The sequence below is a fragment of the Clinocottus analis genome, unplaced genomic scaffold (genome assembly GCF_023055335.1).
Source record: "Clinocottus analis isolate CAN_PGR_092001 unplaced genomic scaffold, fCliAna1.0.p SCAF_25, whole genome shotgun sequence".
Taxonomy (NCBI): Eukaryota; Metazoa; Chordata; class Actinopteri; order Perciformes; family Cottidae; genus Clinocottus; species Clinocottus analis.
The window spans coordinates 2,595,340-2,618,831 of record NW_027175987.1 but is presented as its reverse complement, the minus strand read 5'-3'; the positions used below and the strand labels follow the sequence as shown (position 1 = coordinate 2,618,831).

The 23,492-nt window shown below is 43.9% G+C and overlaps 2 protein-coding genes across 2 annotated transcripts; one reads left to right on the top strand and one right to left on the bottom strand.

Annotated features, from left to right (window-relative positions):
* Positions 1–628: 628 nt before the first annotated feature.
* On the top strand, positions 629–9,863 carry selp (selectin P). The gene is made up of 21 exons (XM_068591117.1): positions 629–662; positions 764–1,153; positions 1,234–1,338; positions 2,037–2,216; positions 2,369–2,458; positions 2,553–2,569; positions 3,390–3,468; positions 3,561–3,947; positions 4,085–4,192; positions 5,001–5,186; positions 5,983–6,168; positions 6,272–6,457; positions 6,558–6,740; positions 6,859–7,044; positions 7,174–7,359; positions 7,484–7,669; positions 7,822–8,007; positions 8,254–8,442; positions 8,534–8,722; positions 9,390–9,506; positions 9,607–9,863. The coding sequence occupies exons 1-21, from the start codon at positions 629–631 to the stop codon at positions 9,675–9,677; spliced, it is 3,441 nt and encodes a 1,146-aa protein (XP_068447218.1). The 3' UTR covers positions 9,678–9,863.
* A 2,107-nt stretch (positions 9,864–11,970) lies between these two features.
* On the bottom strand, positions 11,971–22,250 carry lmx1a (LIM homeobox transcription factor 1, alpha). Its single transcript, XM_068591321.1, has 8 exons — positions 22,197–22,250; positions 21,534–21,714; positions 15,792–16,012; positions 14,796–14,974; positions 13,994–14,071; positions 13,513–13,597; positions 12,934–13,116; positions 11,971–12,233 (listed from the first exon to the last, which is right to left on the bottom strand). The coding sequence occupies exons 2-8, from the start codon at positions 21,710–21,712 to the stop codon at positions 12,091–12,093; spliced, it is 1,068 nt and encodes a 355-aa protein (XP_068447422.1). The 5' UTR covers positions 21,713–21,714; positions 22,197–22,250; the 3' UTR covers positions 11,971–12,090.
* Between the last annotated feature and the right edge of the window lie 1,242 nt (positions 22,251–23,492).

Below are 23,492 nucleotides of genomic sequence, written 5' to 3'. Positions count from 1 at the left end.
AGTATGTACAACATGCAACATATGTTAGTCAATACATAAAAAGAGAAAATATATTCTCTAAATAAAGATAATAAAGGAATTAATCGCCTAAATAAAACTAAAGAATATGCCATTAACTGCAGAAAACTGGCCAAATTAGCACTTTATCTTTTTTGCAAGTAATTATTTACATGTGTTGGCTACAACATTTAATGTTGACCCTCACTGTGCTTTACTTTAATTTGAATGTTTTCTCTTTTATTGAAAAGAATCTGCCCCTTGATTTGCCCCAAGTTTACCGGAAACAACGGGTGTTTTCCAAAAGGTCTGTCCAGGTATAAGAGGTCATTATGTCAATCATTCATTCATCACATGCATTCACTGTGTAAAGTAAACATCCTGGTATTATATGATAATGTGGGGCTGAATAACCAAAGAGAAATATAAAAGCTTGACATTGATCCCTGCCTGCACCAAAGTAACATTCACTCACTGAAACTCCTTGGGAAGAAGTTTACAGAACATTGTTTATATTAAAATACCAGCTGGGTAAGTATGCTTATTTGGTTATTTTTTATGATGGAATTCATCAATATTTATTTTTTACTTTTGTCTTTTGTCGGGCATCAGGTGTTTGTGGTGTCTCTCAATGAAAATGATGTGGATGTTAATCGTCGTCCTTGGTGAGTATTAGTTTGACTATAAAGGCAAAATTTAATTGGATGGGGAATTATCACTCTGGAGTTGTTCTTTACTTCTTCTTTTTTTTCAAAACACACATTAGGTATCTTGGCCGAGACTAGCATCGGCTGGAAATATCATTACTCACACACAATTATGAACTGGACCCAAGCCCGAGAGTGGTGCCAGAGCAAATACACGGACATGGTGGTCATCCAAAACCAGATAGAGAACGACTATCTGGTCTCCTTTCTGCCAAACAGAAACAAGAGTCCATATTATTGGATTGGAATCACTAAAAACCAGAAGAATGAGACTTGGACCTGGATTGGAAATAACAGCACGTGGATTGGTGAAGAGTCGTGGGCAGCAAACGAGCCCAACAACCAGAGCAAAGAGTTCTGCGTGGAGATCTACGTGAAAACAGGGGGAAACAGAGGGAAGTGGAACGATGAGAAGTGTGCCACTCGAAAATTTGCTGTTTGCTATGAAGGTATGTAAAGCTGATTGATGGTGTAGGCGCTTACGGTTTCAAAAGTGGTTGTTTTAGCATTGCACTTCTTTTCTTAACAGCGCAATGTACGGCAACATCATGTGACAGAGGAAGATGTCAGGAGACCATCGATAACATAACCTGCCTCTGTGAACCGGGCTTCAAGGGAAACAAGTGCCAAACAGGTGAGGAGTTAGCTCTCGGGAAGGGTAATTCAAGAAAATTATCGCATTTTTTTTACAGTTAATCTTGAAATATATCTCACATGCCCATTTTTACACTGAAAGTTATTAGTCACCGTAGTTGTTCATATATATTGTATATATAATATACAATATATATATATATATATATATATATATATATATATATATATATATATATATATATATATATAAAATGAGAAGTTAATTTGTAAAGATCATGTTGCTTAACAAAACATCTGGATTTCATACATGTCTGTTTGCCACAGAGCTTATTATCTCCTATAATTCAAAATCCAATGTGCTCTTGTACGCTAAGAAGCCTTTATTATTCCTGATTTATTAACCTGGAAAAAAAACCAATTACCGCTGTCAACATTTTGAGTTGTTGTATATTTCTTATCACAGTAATAATTCACTATCACTATCAGCTTTCCTAAAATATTTACTATATAGTTCACTGACCCAAACTGCGCTTCTTCAGAAAGTAAAATGTCTTTTAGGTCAAAATATGTCATCAGAGGCCATCTGTATCATACATCTGTATCCTCTGTTTCCTGAGGCTCACAGTAAAAGTACTGATCAAAACACTTGCATCAGCATATATGTGCTCTGTATTGTTATGACGGATGGCTACAAAACTGCATCCTCAGTGAACTTTAACCTGTGTGTGCCCTCAGCTGTGGAGTGCCCCCCTCTGTCTCAGCCTGATGATGGACACCTTAACTGCTCGGGAGAAAAGCTGACATTCAACTCAACCTGTCGATTTAAATGCTTCCCAGGCTTCCTGATGACAAGCTCGCAGGATGTTACCTGTGGGGTCACCGGGGTCTGGAGCGGCCCCAGACCTTATTGTACAAGTAATTGTTTAAAGTTATTTCAACCATTGTACTGCTTTTGCTGTTTCTCTGCTCGTGATGAGTTACTATTATCATTCTGGGCGGTAGAAGCAGTAGCACACTGTCAAGTTTCTTAGGACTCCGGATAAAAAAGTGCTTTCTCATCTTCTCAGGCTATAAACAGGCTCTGTTGGCTGTGGTTGGGTGTGCAGCCTTCTTATCCTTCTTCTGCATCTGTTTTTGCTGGATGAGGCACAGAAAACGTTAGTGTCTCTCAATCACACTCCAGAGAAATGCAGATGCACGTTCTTGCCACAGACCTCAATGGTGATCTGTTTGTCTGTTAATTTCTCACAGGAAAGAAAGTTGCTCAAGTAAGGTCGGTGTTGAAATACTTGTCCAAATCCACTCCACCCATTTACGCACATTCAATATTTGAAAAGTTGTGACACTCAAATGTCACAGTTTACTGCTTCTGTTCTTTAAATAAAACGGCAATCTTTAACGTAAACTGTTTAGTAAATCATTCAGTAACTGTTTCTTTCATGTCAATCTGCTCGTCTCTCACAGGCTGGCGGAAGAAGCAACAAGTGCATCCACGGAGGCACAGGGATGACGGACAACTGGGACCTCGCTTATTTTTATCCAAATATATAATGACCCAAATACTCTTTTTCATTTTAGTACATGGTTATTTAATAAACCTAAACAGCCACCGGCTGCACAGGCTGTATGCTTAGAATGATCAGTTGTCTAATAAACTGTCAAAGAAACGTTTATTTAGAGATACTGCATGGATGTAAAGTAATGTAAGTTATGTGTGTGTTATTCATTATAAGATCATGCATATGTAAATGTAAACAACATTAAAGGGGAATTCCTGTTGTAACTTCGTTAACAATAAGTCCAATGAAATAAAATATATCTCACAACATATGCGAGTGTCTGTATGTGTGTGGTGCATGTGTTTTTTTGGGTCTGTGTGTTTGACTTATGGGTGGTGCCCTTCCTAAAAGGAAGTTACATAAAAACTTGATATTACAAAATTTGTCATTGGCCAATTCCATGCAGGACAATTGATACCACTTTGCCATTGATTGTCAGCAAAGTGAGTAAATGCAACTACAAGATTGAGTGACTTTAAGCTTCACACTTTTATGCGATTATAAAAAAATGTATCTCTTTATATTTCAGATGTTTCAAGAACCAGTTGATACTAGACAAAGCCTCTGTCACATGTTGCTGATAGTTACATTCATTGTATTTGTCCAAGGTAGGTCTGCATAATCTTGAAGGAATCAAACTCTTCCAGCCTCTTTTTCTAGCGGTTCAACTTTGTCTTATCATGTGTGAACCTAATCATAGACCTGAGCAGCGGAGGAGGAGCACAGGCATGGACCTACAACTACAGCACCGCTCCAAACCGGGGGTGGCTTGAGGCCCGCAAGTGGTGCCTGCAGCACTTCACGGACATGGTGCCCATCCGGAACCAGGCGGAGAACGACTACATGAACAATATGCTGCCGTTAAACCGAGGATATTACTGGATAGGTGTCGGCAAAAAGGGCGAAGAGTGGGTGTGGGAAGAAACCAATGAGAAGGTGCCCAAAGAGGCCCAGAATTGGGCGTCAGAGGAGCCAGATAACATAGCAGCTCAGGACTGTGTGGAGATTTACATTAAGAGGGAGAAAGACACGGCCAAGTGGAACAATGAGAGGTGTCAAAAGAAGAAGGGAACCATCTGCTACTCTGGTAAAACACCCCCGTATTATACTTGATGGACACATTTACTGACTCCTGTAGACTTATTATAGCATATGAGATCACCCTCTGTGTGTGTGTGTGTGTGTGTGTGTGTGTGTGTGTGTGTGTGTGTGTGTGTATGTTAGCCTCGTGTACAAAGGACTCCTGCAGTGCTAATGCAGACTGTGTGGAGACCATAGGAAACTATACTTGCCGGTGCCACCCTGGTTTCGTGGGGTCACGGTGCGAAGAAGGTGAGCCAACCTTTTTTTTATTATGTATTGTTTTGTCATTCGTTGGTTAATTTTGAGATTTTGGGCTATTTTGCTTGCAGAATATATCTTCTTTCATATTACTGGAATGAAATCATCCAAAATACACATTAAGGGGGTTCATTTTATTACACTTTGCCTATTTGTGCCTGTACATTTCTCCCAAATTCACCAAAAGTTAGGATTAGATAATGCATCATAATAATACAAAATATTGTTCTAATTTAAGTCATCAACTGGATAATTTTTATGGTAATATATATTTTAACAGTGTTTACTCCTCCTGCAGTGTCTTGCTACATGTATGGAGGTTTACAATACATATCTTTAAAGGCAGTTTCTTCCAAGTGAGCTTTGTTTCTGTAAATCTCCTCTGAAGTAACACTTATACATTTACCAAACTTACCAGTTTCACTCCCATTCATATTCTGTAGTTTTTTTTTAGAGACGATTTTGTTCACATATTTTTTATAGCCTAATATATTTTACAGTGTATTCCCAAAACTATGACAACATTTTTGCAAAGCTCTGTCCAATGTTGAGATTTCTGTTCTGGAATTGTATCAGATTAGCACACATTTCATAACACTCTATACAAAAAACTGACTTGTAAGAATAATTGTCCTAATGTAAATTATAAACTGGGGAAGTTTCATGGTGATATATTCAGAATGAACTAATATCTGTTTGCCCTATTCACCTGTGGTGTCTCCCCTTGAGCCAACCATGACCTCTTTCTCTAAGTTATCATAATATATCTATCTTTACGTTTCCTTTTTTTGTTCTTCAGCGATCGCATGCACACCCTTGCTGGATCCAGAACGAGGTTCTCACTACTGTTTCCATCCCCGCGGGACCAATCGTTTCAACTCTTCCTGTAGTTTCCACTGTGAACTTGGCTTTCAGCTGGCCGGCGTGCCACAACTCCAATGCCAAGCCAGCGGCCGGTGGAGCCACCCGGTCCCTCTGTGCCAAGGTATGTCTACTGCGTCTCAACAATGCCAGCACGCGTGTTATTCCACCTGTCAACGTCACAAGGAATGCGTTTCTCACTGCCTATCTTTAGTCAAACGGTGTCCAGTTCTGAACCACACCAGCATCAGTGCAGGTAGTATGAGCTGCAGCCACCCCATCGGCCCTTACAGCTACAACTCCACCTGTGAGGTCAGGTGTGATGAGGGCTACGAGCACAGCGGGCCCAACCAGATACGCTGTGACCGCCTCGGCCAGTGGACGGCCAGTCTCCACGCATGTACAAGTAAAGTGCCATTATCTTTAAATTAAACCCAATCATGTTTTATCATGACTTCTAGACTTAGTAATTTAGTACTAGTAGTATATAGTAATTTTATATTCTGTCTGAATATTTTTGCTGAATTTCTCTCCAACCTTCTATGTAACTCCCTTTTTTGTTCAACTTGACCCGTGTTAATAAATTGACTAATTTTCTAATACTCGGCGTGGCCTTGAAGTCACATCCTGTCCAGACTGCACAGCAGATTAGGTTCAGGTCACACCTGTCGTCGCTTTACTTCACACTCATTTCTCTCCATTATGAAACAAACATTGTGATGTAATGTGGGCAGCCAGATACAGTTTCCCTTGGCTGTAAATGATGTCAGCATGGTTATTCAAATCCCCAACCTCATGCTCACCGCATGTTTATAAAGGCGGAGTCATAATACACAGTTTGCTCGAACGGACGTATTTCATAGGGACATTGATTTCAATTGAGTGGACTAAATGTGATTTATATCTCTATCCCACCACAGTTCAAAAGTGCTCCCCCACTTTCTTTCCTGTCACGGGCAACGTGACATGTGTGGACGCCCTGGAGCCTTTCTCCTTTGGCTCGCGGTGTAAGTTCACCTGCCAGGAAGGCTACTACCTGACCAGAGAGGACACCTTCACGTGTCTGGCCTCGGGACAATGGAGCAACCCTTCACCTGCATGCGCAGGTGGGTCACAGGAACGGTGTCAGGGATCCCTGAAAGCAACACAGGCTTCCCACTCTGATGAGTGATGGTGTTTCTTCTTCTTCTTCTTCTTCTTCTTCTCCAGTGGTGCAGTGCAGCAGTCTGAAGGCTCCACCCCATGCCGCCATGCAATGCCAGGACCCTTTCGGAGAGTACAGCTATGGCTCAATATGCGCTTTGCAATGTGAACAAGGATTTGATCTGATTGGCTCAAACGTGACAAAATGTTCTCCTCAGGGCAACTGGAGTCTTGCACTTCCTGTTTGCCAGCGTATGACATATGATTAAGTCTGTTATCATTGCCCCACATTCTTTTACTTTCTGTGTGTGTGTGTGTGATAGTCTCTCCCCTGTCTCTGTATTTCTTCCAGCTAAAAGATGTAACCCAATAAATCCTCCTCATGGCTCCCCTACCTGTTCTGACCCAAATGGTTCCTTCAGCTTTGGTTCTGTGTGCACGACAGCCTGTGACGAGGGCTTCCTACCGAATGGGACAGCCAGCGCCGAGTGCACCTCTCTGGGCATGTGGAGCGCAGACTTACCACACTGCCTGGGTAAAACACATGAAACAATGAAATAGAACGTCAGTCTCATGATATTTATATCTGGTATCACTTTACGCAAGACAATGTATATTCTTTCTGTATCGCCTTCTCTCTGTTCCCTCTCCAGCTATGAGATGTCCCGCTGTGAGCGCTCCCTCTCATGGCTCCTTAGGCTGCGCTGATCCTCACGGAGAGTTCAGCTTTGGTTCACGGTGCACGTCAGCTTGTGAGGAGGGTTTTCTCCTCAATGGGACGGCGGACACAGAGTGCACCTCTCTGGGCACATGGAGCGCACACATCCCTCGTTGCTTAGGTGAAAAAACAACAACAGAAAGACAGCATAAACTTCTATAATGATCTGTTTTTCACAAAACAGAGGAGCGTCTTTGCCATGTAAAGCTCTTCAATATATTTGGTTCTCCTTCTCCTTGTTCCCCTGCAGCTAAGAGATGTCCCGCTGTGAGCTCTCCCTCTCATGGCTCCTTACGCTGCTCTGATCCCCATGAAGAGTTCAGTTTTGGTTCTCGGTGCACGTCAACGTGTATGGAGGGTTTTCTCCTCAATGGGGCAGCAGAAACAGAGTGCACCTCTCTGGGCGAGTGGAGCGCCGTCATCCCACATTGCTTGGGTAAAATTTATAATCATGCATTGATTATAATCCCTAAAGAAGAGCTTTGAATTGAATGGTTTCGATGTTTTGACTGTAATTCTGTACCAAGCAAAGATTTTTCCCTCTCTCTGTTCTCCTGCAGCTAAAAGATGTCCGACCCTGAGCTCTCCCTCTCATGGCTCCTTAGGCTGCGCTGATCCTCACGGAGAGTTCAGCTTTGGTTCACGTTGCACGTCAGCTTGTGAGGAGGGTTTTCTCCTCAATGGGACGGCGGACACAGAGTGCACCTCTCTGGGCACATGGAGCGCACACATCCCTCGTTGCTTAGGTAAAATAAGAACAATATAAAGACAGCATAAACCTCTAAAATGATCTGTTTTTTTGTTCACAAACAACAGAGAAGCTCCTTATTGATGTATGTCTTTACCATGTAAAGCTCTTAAAACTGTTTGCTTCTCCTTCTCCTTGTTCCCCGTGCAGCTAAAAGATGTCCCGCCGTGAGCTCTCCCTCTCATGGCTCCTTACGCTGCTCTGCCCCTCATGGAGAGTTCAGCTTTGGTTCTCAGTGCAGATCAACCTGTGAGGAAGGCTTTGTCCTGGAAGGCACAGCTGACACGGAGTGCAGCTCCTCGGGCATGTGGAGCAGAGAAATACCCCACTGTCTGGGTAATAAATCATGATGTAATATTGCAGATGCACTTGGCATGTATTCCCTCCTGCCGTGTGCACATTACTGTACACTTGTGATTTGGAATGTGGGTTTACATCTGTCCATACATTAATTCATATCACACCACACCAGCTGTGTCATTAACTTGTCTCGTCCTGAATGAATAATTAGGTCTTGAAGGGAATACCCAGAAGATGAGGATTATTTGGTCTGAAGCAGTCATATTTGTTTGGTATCTACAGCTCAGCCATGCCCTCTACTGGCCAAGGCTCCACAACATGGGAGGATGAATTGCAGTCATCCATACGCCCCTTTCAGCTACGACTCCCGCTGTGACTTTGAATGTAATGAGGGCTTCTGGCGGAGAGGAACACCAACTATGACGTGCGACGACTCCGGTCACTGGAGTCAAGATCTACCCACATGCCGACGTGAGTGCTCACAATACCTTAAACTTCCCCTTTGTCATGCACGGCTGATCCAATGTCAGTCATTCTAATTCATTTTCTTTCCACATCTCAGCTGTACAGTGTGAAGCCATTCGGGCCTTGTCTTTATCCCTGTCTATGAACTGCTCCCATCCTCTGGGGAACTTCAGCTTCAGCTCCCGGTGTCTTTTCTCCTGCGAAGAGGGATTCTCCCTGAACGGCACAGAGCTGCTGTTTTGCTCCTCCTCTGGGCTTTGGAACGACAGCCGGCCTAACTGCACAGGTACATTGATGTCTCACTTTAAAATGTGCTGCTCTGTCGCTTTGTATTATGTGTCTTGTGTGTACTTCTCACCACATATGAAGCTGTATTGTGTCTTTCATCCTGTACTGCCAAGTCAAGGAACAACAGATGCAAATTAGCTGAAGATATAATCTGTACATGGTCCCTTTTAAATAAAGATATTGAATTAAATGTGTCTGCATGATCACATAAACATATGACAATGCTAACATGCTGATATTAAGCAATGTTTTTAAATCTAAATATTGTAAAAAATCAAACTACAGCTGAGGCTGATGGGAATGTCATTAGTGTTGCTTGAATTTGATTATAAACCAAAGCATTGGACATTTGACATGAATGCGTGGCACTAGAGGATCAATCAAGGGGGTCATCGAAGTCATCAGGTAGGTGACGAAAAGTTTGACCTGCCGGTGGCGCTGGAGGGGAAGTGACCAAGAATCCATCCTCTGGTAGCCATGAATGCCTGTGCAAACTAGATAATCCATCTAATACTTGTTTAGATATTGCAGACGGGACCAAAGTGGTGGAATTGTGATGAATAATCTCAGGATCAAGAAACATGCAGTGAAGATATAATAAGAAAAATGTTTAAAAGTTGTGGAAAGCCTTGTATTGACTGTGATCTTGATGTGTTCTTTGGAAGGCATGCCAGCAGGGACTGCCATGCTGCTGGCTGCAGGTGGAGGAGCAGCCATCGTTGTCGTGCTACTTGTCCTGATAGGACTGGCTTTGTTGATTATAATGCGTTTTAAGAAAAGAGGTAAGAAGAGTAGTGCTGCTGCTGTGCAATTTCATGCATACACATACATCTTCTGTAGCGCTCACATCGAATTCCTGATCCTCACTTCTGATTTTTGCAGGAAACACAAACATGTCTGATGCGCCTGCATGGGGGGACAGAGAGAATCCAGCCTTTGATTTTGATAACTGATTTTTTTTTCTCCGGCAAATCATTTTTAATACTGCAGCCTATTGCTTGCTGTTACTTCATGAATCCTGCTGGTTATTGTATGATGCTGGCACCAAAAGACCACAGTAGGATTAGAGCTTCACCTTGACTGTGACTTCAATTTTACATTTTTGAATGAAAATCTTCACATTTTCATTTTTTTAAAGACTGTAGGTAAAGTGTGCTTGTATATTGCTTGATTTTAAAAGAACACATTTTAAATGTCCTGAATCAGACCTATTTTATTTGTATTTAATTAGCCGTACATTAGGCGTGTGATCGGGGTCGGCATTCTTTGTTGTCCGTGTCCGGTGTAATTTGGTGACCCGGTGTTGCTGATGCCCTCCCTTGCAGCCCAAAGTACTCACATTTGACCTCCTCAATAAGAACCAATACTATGAGGTCAATTGGGGACGTGGCAGAAAACATCTGAGATTACCAAACTGCCACAAAGTGTCAGTTTAGCACATTTAGAGACCAGGAAAGCTCCCGTCACTGAGTGGCAATGAGGTGATCTATTCTCAGTCTCAGTGCGATGTCTCACACTGGGCACTGATCCCACATTTAGCGAAAAATCCCCATTAAATACAGCATTACGAATTTAAATCGCCTGAACTGTGACTCACAGGGTGATAAAACGGTTCACATTAGGGCTGATCTACGTTTTATACTTGCTAATTTAGGTCCATTGTCTGTTTAAGTATGGTGTTTCTATTCTATGGCTGTATCTAATGTATAGAATCGTCCGTGTGTGTTTGTGCCAATAGACCCCCAGACTTGTGCTGGCAGTGGCCAATGGAGTGTCTTCAGCAAAGCGTGTGCATCTGTCTTGGCGCTGCAACAGCGTGAAGCCAATTATAGCGGTTAAAAGACAGAGGGTTTGTGGCCTGTGGTTGGCATGAAGGGTGCAATAAATAACCACACTGTCGACAGGAAACTGTTTGGCTACCATCAGAATAATAATGAGGTTATTGCTACCTGCTGTGAGCGTATGATCACGGTTTGATTATTTTTCTCATCCCACCCACTGCTGCTGGCAACCATATATGCGCGCCAACTGTGCACAGACTCGCGCACAAGAAGGGGGAAAAGCCCTGCAGGTGACCACCTTGGCTTCCTTCCCTGATATTTAAGTCTGGCTCCTCTCCCTTCATCCACCTCTAAAGATACAAGGAACCACATAATGATACTTTAGTCCCTGCAACAAAGAGTGTTGTTCCACCTCGCACACGAGCACATGCCAGACACTTAGAACAGATACAGACACAGATACAAAGGCAGACTCAAAGAAACATACACTTCGTAGACTCTGCTGCACACTTCTTCAGCTCTGGTTGGCAGGAGCATACCACGGTGACAGACAGTTAGATTGTTCCTGACCATTGACTTGCGCTCTCTGCTCCGCAAGGTCTGATTTCATAGTGGGAAATATGAGATGGGTCCAGGAGAGGGTTCATGGCTGGGGCAAGGAGGCACTCCATACAGTGGGGCTTCATATCTCTGTGTCACCCTGGGCATTCTCCCCTGAAACAGCTTTCAGCCCCTCCGTTGTCTGGAGCCCCCGCCCTGGGTTTTCTCAGCCTTCCTCCCCAGGATTGGTGCATTCCAGCTGGGCAAGACACCTGGGTGGTCCCCCTCCACCCTCTTCCCTCCACCCTTCGCCTCCCACCCTCCATGACTGGAGGAAGGAAAAGGCAGAAAAATGCAGCGAGGGCCTTTGACCGAGAGGAGCACAATGTGAGCGTTGATGATGGCGGCGTGGATGTGATGCTTACCCGCCACTGACCCATACAGCTGTCATAGCCCAGCATTTCACAATCTGATGATCCACCCGACAGCCAAGGGAAGATGTCTCGCTGACCTGCCACCTAGATTGGACTGATAAGCACCGAGGATGGACTGACCCGGCTCTAACCCTCAGCATGAATACCCCATCCTCATCATAAAGCCCCGTGCTCACTCTGCCACACATGTTACACGAAATATTCTGTTTCATAACCATCATTTATTGATCCTTGTTGATTCATCCGAGATGTACAGCATACACACATTGTGAGAATAAATACAAATACACACCCAAACAGGTATTTACATTAGTAGATGCAGTTATAATATCATAATCTAACATTCAAACATAGTGAGAGAGGTCAGACAGTATCGTACACTCACAGGAGGCCGTGTCGTACGGAGGGATTGTAAAGCATAAGAGGCAGTAGTGTCACATGTTTATATGCACGTGGTATATTGCACGGTGTCACCCAGTACCCAGGTCGCCATCGGCGGTGATTCGGCAACCACTGCCTTGCGCACGGTACAGACAGATGAAATGATGCGACTGGAGAGCGATGCCGAGCGGGGGAGACATGCCGCTTCCCACTGAGTCCGACCTTCAACCTCAGGAGGTGAAGTAAGAGTCCTGCATGGAGTAGAGGCGGTCAATAGGGGTGAGCAGAGAGGAGTCACCCAGGGACAGGCAGTCGCTGTCGGCCACGTGACACAGAGGGTCTCTGTCCATGTCGCCATACAGATCCTTGAAACCTGAGGACGACACAAAGTCATTGATCAGTTGTGAGGGACTTTAAATGGACAGTGTGCAGGATTTGAAGGCATCTAGCGTGCAGATTACATTGTGTGTCGGAGACACACAAGGGGCCTTCTAGTACGAAAACACAAAAGGCCCTTTTAGAGCCAGCATTTGGTTTGTCTATTCTGGGCTACCGTAGAAATATAGCAGTGCAACAAGGTGGATAAAGGGGATCCGCACTATTTTAAAAATATCAAGGGCTCTTTTTAAGATAATGACAACACACTGATTCTTAGTTTCAGGTGATTGTACACGAAGGAACACATAGTTATGAGTAATATTTTCCATTTCTGTCAATTAAACACACTAGCATGCACAGTACAAGGAACGGAAAAATGAAATCTAATACAAAATCCCTTAAAGAATATATAATCTTAATGTTTTTGTGCTGGAGAGATTTTTATTCAGGTCGGTGTTAAATTACATTGTACTGTTTTTTTCTATTATTTTATCCGTCCACATGATGTGACATTTTGTTGCACATCTTAACAGAAAGTTGCACGAGTGTTTAATGCAAAGTGGAGCTTCCAAATTTGAGGAAATAAACAAAACGGTCTAATATACATTTCCTTTTGTTGTTCTTTCTTTGTCGAGCATTACTTCAAACATATACTGTCATTCAGAATCACGGTGTGATAGCTCTGAGGTTTTTACCGTAGGGGTTCATGTGATCCCCGGGCATCTGAGGAGGGGTCAGGCCCTGCCTGAAGGGGTCCATGTCATAGTCCTGCGGCTCCAGCGTGGTGAGTCCCATCTGCTGTTGCTGCTGCTGCTGGACTTGGGGAAAGGAGGACCCCAGGTGCTCCAGCTCAGATGTTAAACCGCCACAGGGGGGCGCTGTGGGACACAGGAGACAGACACACATGAGTTGTGTTTACTGCTATCTGTGACAGTAAGGCTTTTGGGCCACCTTCATGTTGCGAGAGCCATCAAGCATCTTCAGAGCTCCACTATAACTGACTTTGGTGAATCATGAATCTGGTATTCAGCTTTATTTGACTTTGGAATGATTTTGTTTGTCTGCTAAAACACTTAAAAAAGTACATTGTAAAATATTTTGTAAAATATAGAAGTATTTCTTTGTATATTATTTTTTTATTGAAAGGATATATATATATATATATATATATATATATATATATATATATATATATATATATATATATATATCTTACTTTTATCTTTGGTATATCGTATTGCATGGGAGCTCTTATTAAGACGTTATCCATATACCTGTGTGATGTGACGGATGCTCTCGCTGCTCCTGAGTTTGATGCTGCTCCTGCTGCTGCTGCTGTCTCCTGGCCAGCTTCTTCATCTAGAAAGACACGCACCCGCAGCAGGCATGAAACTCACATAGAGGCCTAGTGTACACCATTTGTATCACTCCACAGTCCCTCTGCCACCCAGGCGTACGACTGTGTTCACTCAATTGCAAAGTATTAACAGTGGGGTAAAGGACATCTTTCAGTGGAAGGAGGGAAACCACACATGAGCCCACTTTGTGAGGAAATATGGGGATTAATCTGCCGTGATCTCGCAGTGAGATGTCATCAGTTTCCTGTATGAAGAGATAACCAGGCAGATTTCTACTGGCACACAAACATGGTGCAGAAAGAGTCCTTTTATTAGTAGCGCATACGACTGTGTGTGTGTGTGTGTGTGTGTGTGTGTGTGTGTGTGTGTGCTTGTGTGTGCGTGTACGCTGTATTACTTTGGCTCTTTGGTTCTGGAACCAGACCTGCACAACCCGGACGCTCAGACCCGTCTCTGCAGCCAAGGTCTCCCTTACCTTGGATTAAGATTCAGGGGGAGGAAAGGGGGAGAAAGTTAGAACGGGAGGGTCATACTTGTGAAATAGAAAGAGAGAAGAGGTCACTTGAAGGTTGAACTTTTTTTTTTTTTTAATATTACTTCACCATACCACCTCAAACAAGGAGGAGAGGATAAAGCATTTACACATTATTTCTTTCTTAATATCGGCTCTTTGGGGGTTTTAAAGTCTGCTTTGTAATTTAGCCGTGGCTATAACAGATCTACCAATCTGGCTAAAAACAGTGCAACACTGGATACAGTAGATAGCTGAACACGTCTAGGCGTAATTCAATGTATTTTTCTGCATTGAAAAGTTTTATATATATTTGTTCTTTTTAGAACAGAGATCAACGCATGACTTAATGTTTTTTTTGTCCACATTCCATGAAATGTAAGGTATAAAAAAAGATTAAAATATTATTTGGTTAAATAAAAACTAGAAAATGACACCCCCTGTAAGTTTATGATTCTGTTGCTTGCTCATTTCTACCAAAGTCTGTTAAATCCTCATTAAAATGAACTTAAATTCTCAGGTTTTTTTGTAGGAATTACAGTAAGAATGCTAAGAGAAACGAACAGTTTAAGATAACCTCTATGCAAACAAACATGTGCAACAAAGCCTTTCTTATATCTGGAACAGAAGCTATGGAGCAGGGCAGGACCAGAACCTCCAGACTGTGCAGAGAATAAACACGCTTTACCTTTCGGCAGGGCTTAGACGAGACCTCAAAAGAGGCTTTAAAGGTCCGTCTTTGTTGAGTTGTCAGAATAGTGCGTGGCCTTTTGGGACGTTTGCTCTCCAGGTCTTCTGATCTGACTCGTCTGCCTGTAACCCTTCCACATTCCTCCTCCTCCTCCTCTTCTTCATCCTCACTTCGACCTAGGGGGCAGACGCGATTGAAAAGCACATGTTTATTCACAACCGAAGCGTTCACATATGAAAAACACATGTCAAGAGGCGGATGAAACAAAGAGAAAACCTAAGCCATCAATCTGAGGCATTCAATGCAATATTTGTATTTAGCTATTTTCAGTTTTAGAGTTTTAATTAAACCACTTTCCCTCAACTTGTCTGATCTCTGCTTCAATATGTGGTTGCCTACATTTCCCAGAATGCTTTTTAGCAACCTGGAATGGTCCTTGACTTCTTGAATTTCTCAATGAACAGATTGCAAAAAAAAGTGGTAACTAGTGGTAGTTTTAGTCATAAAAGTACCTATAAAAGCATCATTTCATCAATATTTGTTAGTGTTACTTTCTCATGATACTCTTGGGTTATTTAGCCAAAATAAAATAAGGTCATTTTGAACTAGACAATCGGCCAACGTCAGCTGGGATCGGCTCCAACCCCTCGTAACCCGTAGAAGGATAAGCAGTTAAAGATAATGGATGAATGGATGACCGAGACAATAAGCTCAAGTTTGCTCACACAATTACTGTTAGTCCTACAAAATAAAGTGCTCATCACAGTCCAAACTGCAGAGGACACCCACATGACTAACAATCAGTAACACATGACACGAGTAGAACACGACAGTTTGCAACCATGACATATTTAAAAAATCCAACATACTACTGGGACAAAACAACCACGGTTTGGTCTTTTCAAACCCAGCATCGCTGTCCTGTGTGATTGGTGTGTACATGTAAAAACACACACACACACACACACACACACACAGAAATCAGACCAGCACCTGTGTCGGAGGAGGTGGGGCTGACCACACACTGGTGATAGTCCTCTCTGGCACACAGGAGCTGTCCCTCCCTGAGGACGCAGCGGTCTCCGGTCTGCAGGCGGCAGGAACACACGCTGCAGGTGAAGCAGCGCAGGTGGAACACAGCGGCCCCCGCGCGCATCACCAGGTCAGCGGGGGAGATGGCCTCGGCGCAGCCCCCGCAACACACTGCAAACAGACTGGAGGAAGGGGGATGGGGGTGGGGGGAGGGGGGCAGCGAGGGAGGAAATAGAGAGAAACTGTGAGAGAGCTCAGTAAATAACAGAGTGCGATGCTTTTGTTTGCCGGCCGAGAGCCGGGAGCATAAGCCGAGCCACTCGAGGACCCCTCGCACCTCCGTAAGACGGGACTCCATGAGAAAGGAGAAAATGCTTGGTTGATTCGGGGAATGTTGCTGAGTCGAGCTGTCACTCACAACAACTGCCAAACCTGACTTCTCCCCCCCCCCCCATCCTCCGCCTCCTCCCCCTCCTCCTCCCGCCCCGACCACTCAGACACATACCCTCGGCGTGGCGGGTGTGCATCTTAGCGCCCGGCAACCAGGACTGGTGGGCTTAGCCTCAGAGACTGTTGCCGTGGCTCCGGCTGCCTTGTCCGAGGCCGTGCTCCTGGGGAGGCGGGAGAAAAGCTCTCGGCAGGCCATGGCTCCAGGCGGAGGGGGGGAATCAGATCTCCCGGTGGGAGAGGCTGAGCCGCCGGTCCCATGAATTATCCGCGGAATTATCCCTAAGTCTGCTTTACCAGAGCGGGACAAAGGCAGAGCCGGCCCCCAAGCAGCGGGACCATTGTCTGCTGGCTGGCACCGCGGCATTTTGGGTCTGTCACGCAGGATGATGCGTCATCATTCTGGAGCTGCCGTTTGTCTGCAGGCCCGACTGGGTCACCAGACCAGGCAGCTCAGATGCATGAGAAAGTGACAGCTTTTTTTTTCTTTTTTTTCTCCACGTTTGGGTTTTCACATGAAAATACTTCCAGCGGCCCAAAAGGAGAGTATACATGTCACTGATTCAAGATGATATTTTGTATTTTCTTTTGCTATTTTGTAGAGGAAATTATAGAGTGAAATCCTTTTTTTTTTTCTTTTTTTTTTTTTTTAACTTTTTGATCCTCTAAATATATGACAAATATTTTCCGTTTGATATTGATTTTATATCGGCCTCGTGTGAAGAACCACAGCCATCGAAAAAAATGATGATTCACTTTTTAGTCGATTAAATTATATATTAAATATACTATACATTTGTTTTTAATTGTTCTGTTGTGTGTTCTATTTCAGACAGATTTGATTATGGTTTTTAATAAAATGATGCTGTGTCAGACGCACTTTCAAAGCAATTCTACCAAGCAGAAAAATAACCTATTAATTACCTAATATTTCTGCTTATTTTCACTGTTATGTCAGAACTGCTCGAGGCATAAAAGTACCACACCACAAAAAGAAATCATTACATTTCTACTTCTTTTTTTTTAATGGTGTGTCACTTTTAAGCCTCGAGCAGTAAACATAAACATGAAAATAAGCAGAAATATTAGCAATAGGTGATTTCAGTGAATCCAAGACTTCACTCTAACTTTCAAGTGAAACAAATATTGCTTGTGACTTCCTTTCCAAATACACGCAACATGGAAATTCAGCCCAATATTTACAAACAAACAAAACCTCAGACGAAACATTGGGCAAACAGCCGGGTTGAGACGTCCCTGCCAAAAGGTCTGAAGCTGCAACATCCTAAAGGCAAACATTGCTGGGACCTCTCACTGTTGCTACGGGGTCGCTCGGGAAACGGTAAAGCCCATTCCCGGCAGCTCAGTCGGGTCAGTCGAGCTGGTTGACCCATCCGAGTCGTCTGGCCACCGCGGCCTCAATGGCATGCGCTTTAATGCGGCAAACATACCGTCTGCGGCGTGCGCATTCCTCTGGCAACGCGAGACGCATCAACGAAACACGTTCAAAAGGAAGCGTGGCGGAGGAAACACCCAAAAAGGTTTCTGGGTTTGCTTTGTGATACAGCAAAGTGCTCGATTTAACGCCCCGTCGCGATGCTAACGCTACACGGCGTTCAATGTTTTGAGATGTTTTGAGATCCTTCCCGCCACGAGACCGGTCGGTGTTCTGGTACCCGGCGCCGCTAATGCAAAGGGAAGAGTAGCTCCGATGCGTATGGAGCGGCTCGAGGCGTTTAATATTTCAGAGTTTCCGTTGACATGATTGGCGCACGACGGGCGCTGCCAGGAGAGCGGGAACACTCCGTCACGCTGGATTTAGACGCGGCAATTAGTGACAAGATCATTACAGAGAAATAAGTCAGCAAAATCCGGCACACACTGGGGTCAGCCAGTCTCACGCTCGATGCACTGTATGATACGATGAGTGTTTGGCAGAAATGCACACACACACACACACACACACACACACACACGCGCACACACTTACTCCGCAGCAAAGCCCTCCTCTCCCATTGTTCTTGCCCTGACTTCAGTGCTGACCTTTGGCAGACAGACTGCTGGTCTAGTGGACATGCAGGGAAACAGATCCTGTTTCTGGATCAGGTTAACATGGATCCTTTTGCCGCTGAACACACACACGCACGCACACACACACACACACACACACACACACACACACAGAGTGTGTATCAGATATAGATCTGCGGGTCAAGTGCACCGCCGGGCGCACCGCTGATCTGACGACCGATCCGCTGTCCCGTCCACTGAACCATTTAGCCCAACGACATCCACTGACAATCTGAGCGACCCGAACGTCACAGATGTCGGACAGGAATCTGCATACCGCTTCATTAAATTACAGAGCAGTCTGATGGATGCATTCTGTGTCCCGTGTGACTGCTTCGGCTCTACAAACTGGGTGAATTACATGCACGATATGAGCGTGTTATTGGTATCTATATCTCTGACAATGTTCCAATTGTTTTGTCTTTAACATACATAACTATGATCAAATATAGCTATAACACTGCAAAGGGAGTAGAGACCCTATTCTTGATATTATTATTATTCATATCATGTATATTGTTATCGTTCTTATGTTTTTGATGCAGTTTTTATAAATGGATGGAAGACGAACGTATTAATTCGCCAAAGATGTCCAAAAAGAAAAGTACTGACATCCTCATGTAGAGCAACTGAAAATTAGACACAAATATTAGTGATGCGATTTGTTTCAATAATTATTTCCATACTGGATAACAAGATGTAAGAATGTTGAAAATAGCATTTAGAATGTTTTTTTTTTTAAATACCTGGGTGTTTATTGGGGAGGTTATTGTTATTTTGGGATTTTATTTCTATCGTAATATTTTGCACACCACTGTATGGCAGTTTTTACCTTTTATAACCTGTGGTTTGCATTAATATTTGACTTTTGTTGTGTTTGTTGACGTGCCTTTTATTTTATGTTAATTATACCTCAACTGTCATTTGCCGAACACTGTAAAGTTTTACCTAGCTCAGATATGAACTCTCGGCCTGTTCTGGCATAATAATCTTGACATGTAAAATAGTTAACAATTCTGAAAACTTGTCTGTTTCGCCTCTTGGAGTCAGTAGTTCAATCACATGATGACACGATGATTAAAGAGGAGTAACACGAAGTAAAGCGTAATTTAAATTGAGGCGTTAGTGTCTTCTAGCTTCGGCTGGCATTGACTTAGCACTCAAAGGGAAAACAAGGCCGAGGATACAGCGTGTGGCTGGAGACAAATGTTGTCACAGTGTGGAATGATCATCACTTATGAGCTGGCTTCACACTCGTCCGGCATGAAAAAGGAGGCAGGGAGCAGAACGCAGTGTCTGCGCCGCCAGAGAAACACTGGCACACTTTCTTTTTTTTTTCAACCACACCGTGGACAACAGTGGCGCTCGTGTGTCCTAAAGGTGTAGACGGGACGAGAGGGAGGCGGAGACGTGAGACCTCGGAGGCCGAGCTCTGGCACCGGGCCTCCTGCTAATTGGTCAGGTCAGATATCTCACGGTCGGCTGGGCGTCGTCCCGTCGCTCGACACAGGGGCCGCTGTGAGCGGGAGCGTTCCAGATGCCGCGGCACATAACGCCAGGGCCCGCGGAGCGCACTGTCCCCCCCCAAAATAAGTTCACACCATCCTCAGCGTCTCTCTCTCTCTCTCTTGTCCGGCTGCGGCAGACCTTCTGACATATGGCTCTACTCCGCTAATTACCTCTCAGCACCGCTCGTCTTCTCTGCGCTCTGAGTCATCGCGCGAAGCCCTTTCCCGCGACTACAAATTCTACCGTTGAAATCAGTGCTCGGCCCGTCACGCAGCGCGATGGCTTTTAAAAGTGATTCAGTTGACTGGGAACGTGGTGGCGGGGAGCGTTTTGGAGCGGTTAAGTGCGCCACTTCTCGTTTCCGTGCCTGCTTGGCAGAACGGCCGTCACTAAATTGTTCAGAAATAATGTGAGCCTGCTGCCTGCGAGGGTGTGCAGCTCTTGGCTCTGGTGGAGGTGAGAGCATGTTTAGGAGAAAGGATGCCGGGATGAGGCAGTGGGCTGGTAGGAGCCGGGTGAACGGTGATAGTGGGAGTTTTTTCCTTTTTTTTTGAGGGGTGGGGCGGGGGGGGGGGGGTGGCCGCCTCATCCACCAGACCATATGTTGTCCCCAGCTTGCAGTTGCCACGCCAATGGGCCTCCAAATTTTAACACATTTTGACAATGTGTCAGTTGAGCTCTACCCCTGGTTGTGTGCTGTGTGTGTGTACGTGTGTGTTGTGTCTGAAGGTGTTACTGTGTTTTTGTGAGCGTGCATGTGTGTGTGTGTGTGTGTGTGTGTGTCGATGTACACTATGCAATAGTGCTCTCACATTCCAGCTCCCTCGCCACCCCTTCCTCCTCCAGTCACCTTGTTCTCTTAGTGCACTGTGCCAAGTTCCCTGCAAGTCAGCTTGCACCATATACAGTATGCACGTACACAACTCGCATGCACACACACTCATAACACAATTAAACATATCCATATGTAAAACATACACAAGTAAGTAGGAATAGGATATGTTTAAGTTAGTTAGTTTAAAGAGAAACTTATTTCACAACTCTCTCTCTGTGTCTCTTTCTCTTTCTCTCATTCTCTCTCTCTCTCTCTCACACACACACACACACACACACACACACACACACACACACACACACTCTTAGTCAAGGTCAGATCTGGACAAGGGTTCCGTTGTCAAAATACTCTTAATAATGCACAGTAATATTTGGGCCACGGGCCAAAAAGTAAAATTAAAGTAAATAAAATGAGAGGAATTACAAATTTGATAAGTAGTTATAAAATAAAGAATGTCTTCGTAGGATACCATTAGATGTTTTTTTGTGTGTGTTGGCATTGACTTATTGTGGAACATATGGGCCAAAGCGAAAACCAGGAAAAAACTGTATTCTTCATAACATATGTAAAGATGAAGAAAACGATTATTTTAGCACATTAAATACATTTGAAATAAAAAAAAAAAACTGCAATCTGTGTATACACACAATATATTCATGAAATCAGTGGGGAAAAGTAAAATCAGACGAGCTCAACCTGGAGAATCTTTCCCTTTGGTGAAGGTGAACCTGAGCGTCTCTCCAGAGTTAACAAGTCACACGCACGTGCTTCGGGATCTTTTTGCCGACTGTGACATGACGAGCAAACCAAACAGTGAAGGAGAGTGGGAGAGCAGCACTCACTCAGCATAGTCCCGCTTGCAGTAAAGTTTGCGGTCCCGCAGAAAGCAGGAGTTCCTGAGCGCGTCCCCGCACGCCGCGCACCGCACGCACTCCTCGTGCCAGAGGCCGTCAGTGACTCTGAGCAGGAATCTGTCTGTGATCGGCCGGTGGCATCCGGCACACACTGCCCCCTGATCCATATCTGCAGAGATGGGGAAATCCTTTAATTAGGACACTTTCCCAATCAGCAGGACGCAGCGGAGATGCTGCGAACAGGGATGAACGAGGTCATTTGACTGCGACGATACGTCGTCTTCAGGAGGGAAAAGTTGGTTAAAAAGGGAGGTTTTTTTTTTATTAAAAAGGGGGTTTTATATATTGAGACCTCAAGTGGGTTTTAATTCGACTAAATATGACGCTAGGCTGATGACAATGTGCCAAAATAGTGCTGAAAATCAAATCTCACAAGTTAAATTCATGCTAAAAATTGAAATTTGAAATTTAACTTAGCTAAGCTTTAATAACAATGCCATCAAGTTTTACCCACTGAAGCACAACACGACCCACAACTACGCAGAAGCATTGTCAAATAGGCCTTTTATTGACCAACGATAATTAATGGGACATTCATATGACACAAATAACAGTTTCCATACAGTTGTGTAAGTTTTTAGAAGGTCATACCTGCAGAGTGCGAGTTTCCAGACGGCAGAAAAGTGTTGTGTTCTCAACTCTTCAGCTCTCAGAGCATCACAGAGCCTCAAAGTCCTGCAACTTGCTGAGACACAGAGAGAGAGAGAGAGAGAGAGAGAGAGAGAGAGAGAGAGAGAGAGAGAGAGAGAGAGAGAGAGAGAGAGAGAGAGAGAGAGAGAGAGAGAGAGAGAGAGAGAGAGAGAGAGAGAGAGAGCGAGAGAGAGAGAGAAAGCGAGAGAGCAGCGCATCAAAGTTTCTCCTCTGAGCTTCCGACGACCTTCCTGAGTCCACCGGTATCGACTATTTAGGCTTTCTATCAATTATCCTATTAGGAGTGAACGGGAAGGACGGAGAGAGGGAGAGAGAGAGAGAGAGAGAGAGAGAGAGAGAGAGAGAGAGAGAGAGAGAGAGAGAGAGAGAGAGAGAGAGAGAGAGAGAGACGTCCTGCAGGTGCCGGTTACCTCTCTCCCCCCACCCCTCGCCCTCTCTCTCTCTCTCTCTCTCTCTCTCTCTCTCTCTCTCTCTCTCTCTCTCTCTCTCGCCCCACATTGGATGGTACAAAGTTACCAGAGACGCACATGAAAGGTTTTTTTTTTTCTTTCATTATAAAGCAATAATGCATTATAGTGCTCAGGAAGCAAAGTGCAGGTTGAAAGGTCATACTTTAAGGGTCACATTGCTTCTTAAGATTGTTTATTGTTGTATGATAAGTTAGATAGATAGATAGATAGATAGATAGATAGATAGATAGATAGATAGATAGATAGATAGATAGATAGATAGATAGATAGATAGATAGATAGATAGGTAGATAGATAGATAGGTAGGTAGGTAGGTAGGTAGGTAGGTAGGTAGGTAGGTAGATAGATAGATAGATAGATAGATAGGTAGGTAGGTAGGTAGGTAGGTAGGTAGGTAGGTAGGTAGGTAGGTAGATAGATAGATAGATAGATAGATAGATAGATAGATAGATAGATAGATAGATAGATAGATAGATAGATAATTGATATTATATATATAAACAATCTTGATATATACGTTAGACTTGGTTTTCTCAAGAAAGAGATCAGATTGTTTTTTAATAGACAGATATAAAGAGTTGCAGGAAAAAAAACTGAGTTAAAAATGCACTATGCTAATACATTCTGAGGCCTCTAAAATATATTTTATAAATGTAATTTTGTATCTATTTAACATGTTCCCACTCATTTTGTGCATTTCTGTAAGGTAATGCAATGTCATGGAGGACGACATCTCCACTGATTTGATAAGTGAACAAGCTGTTTC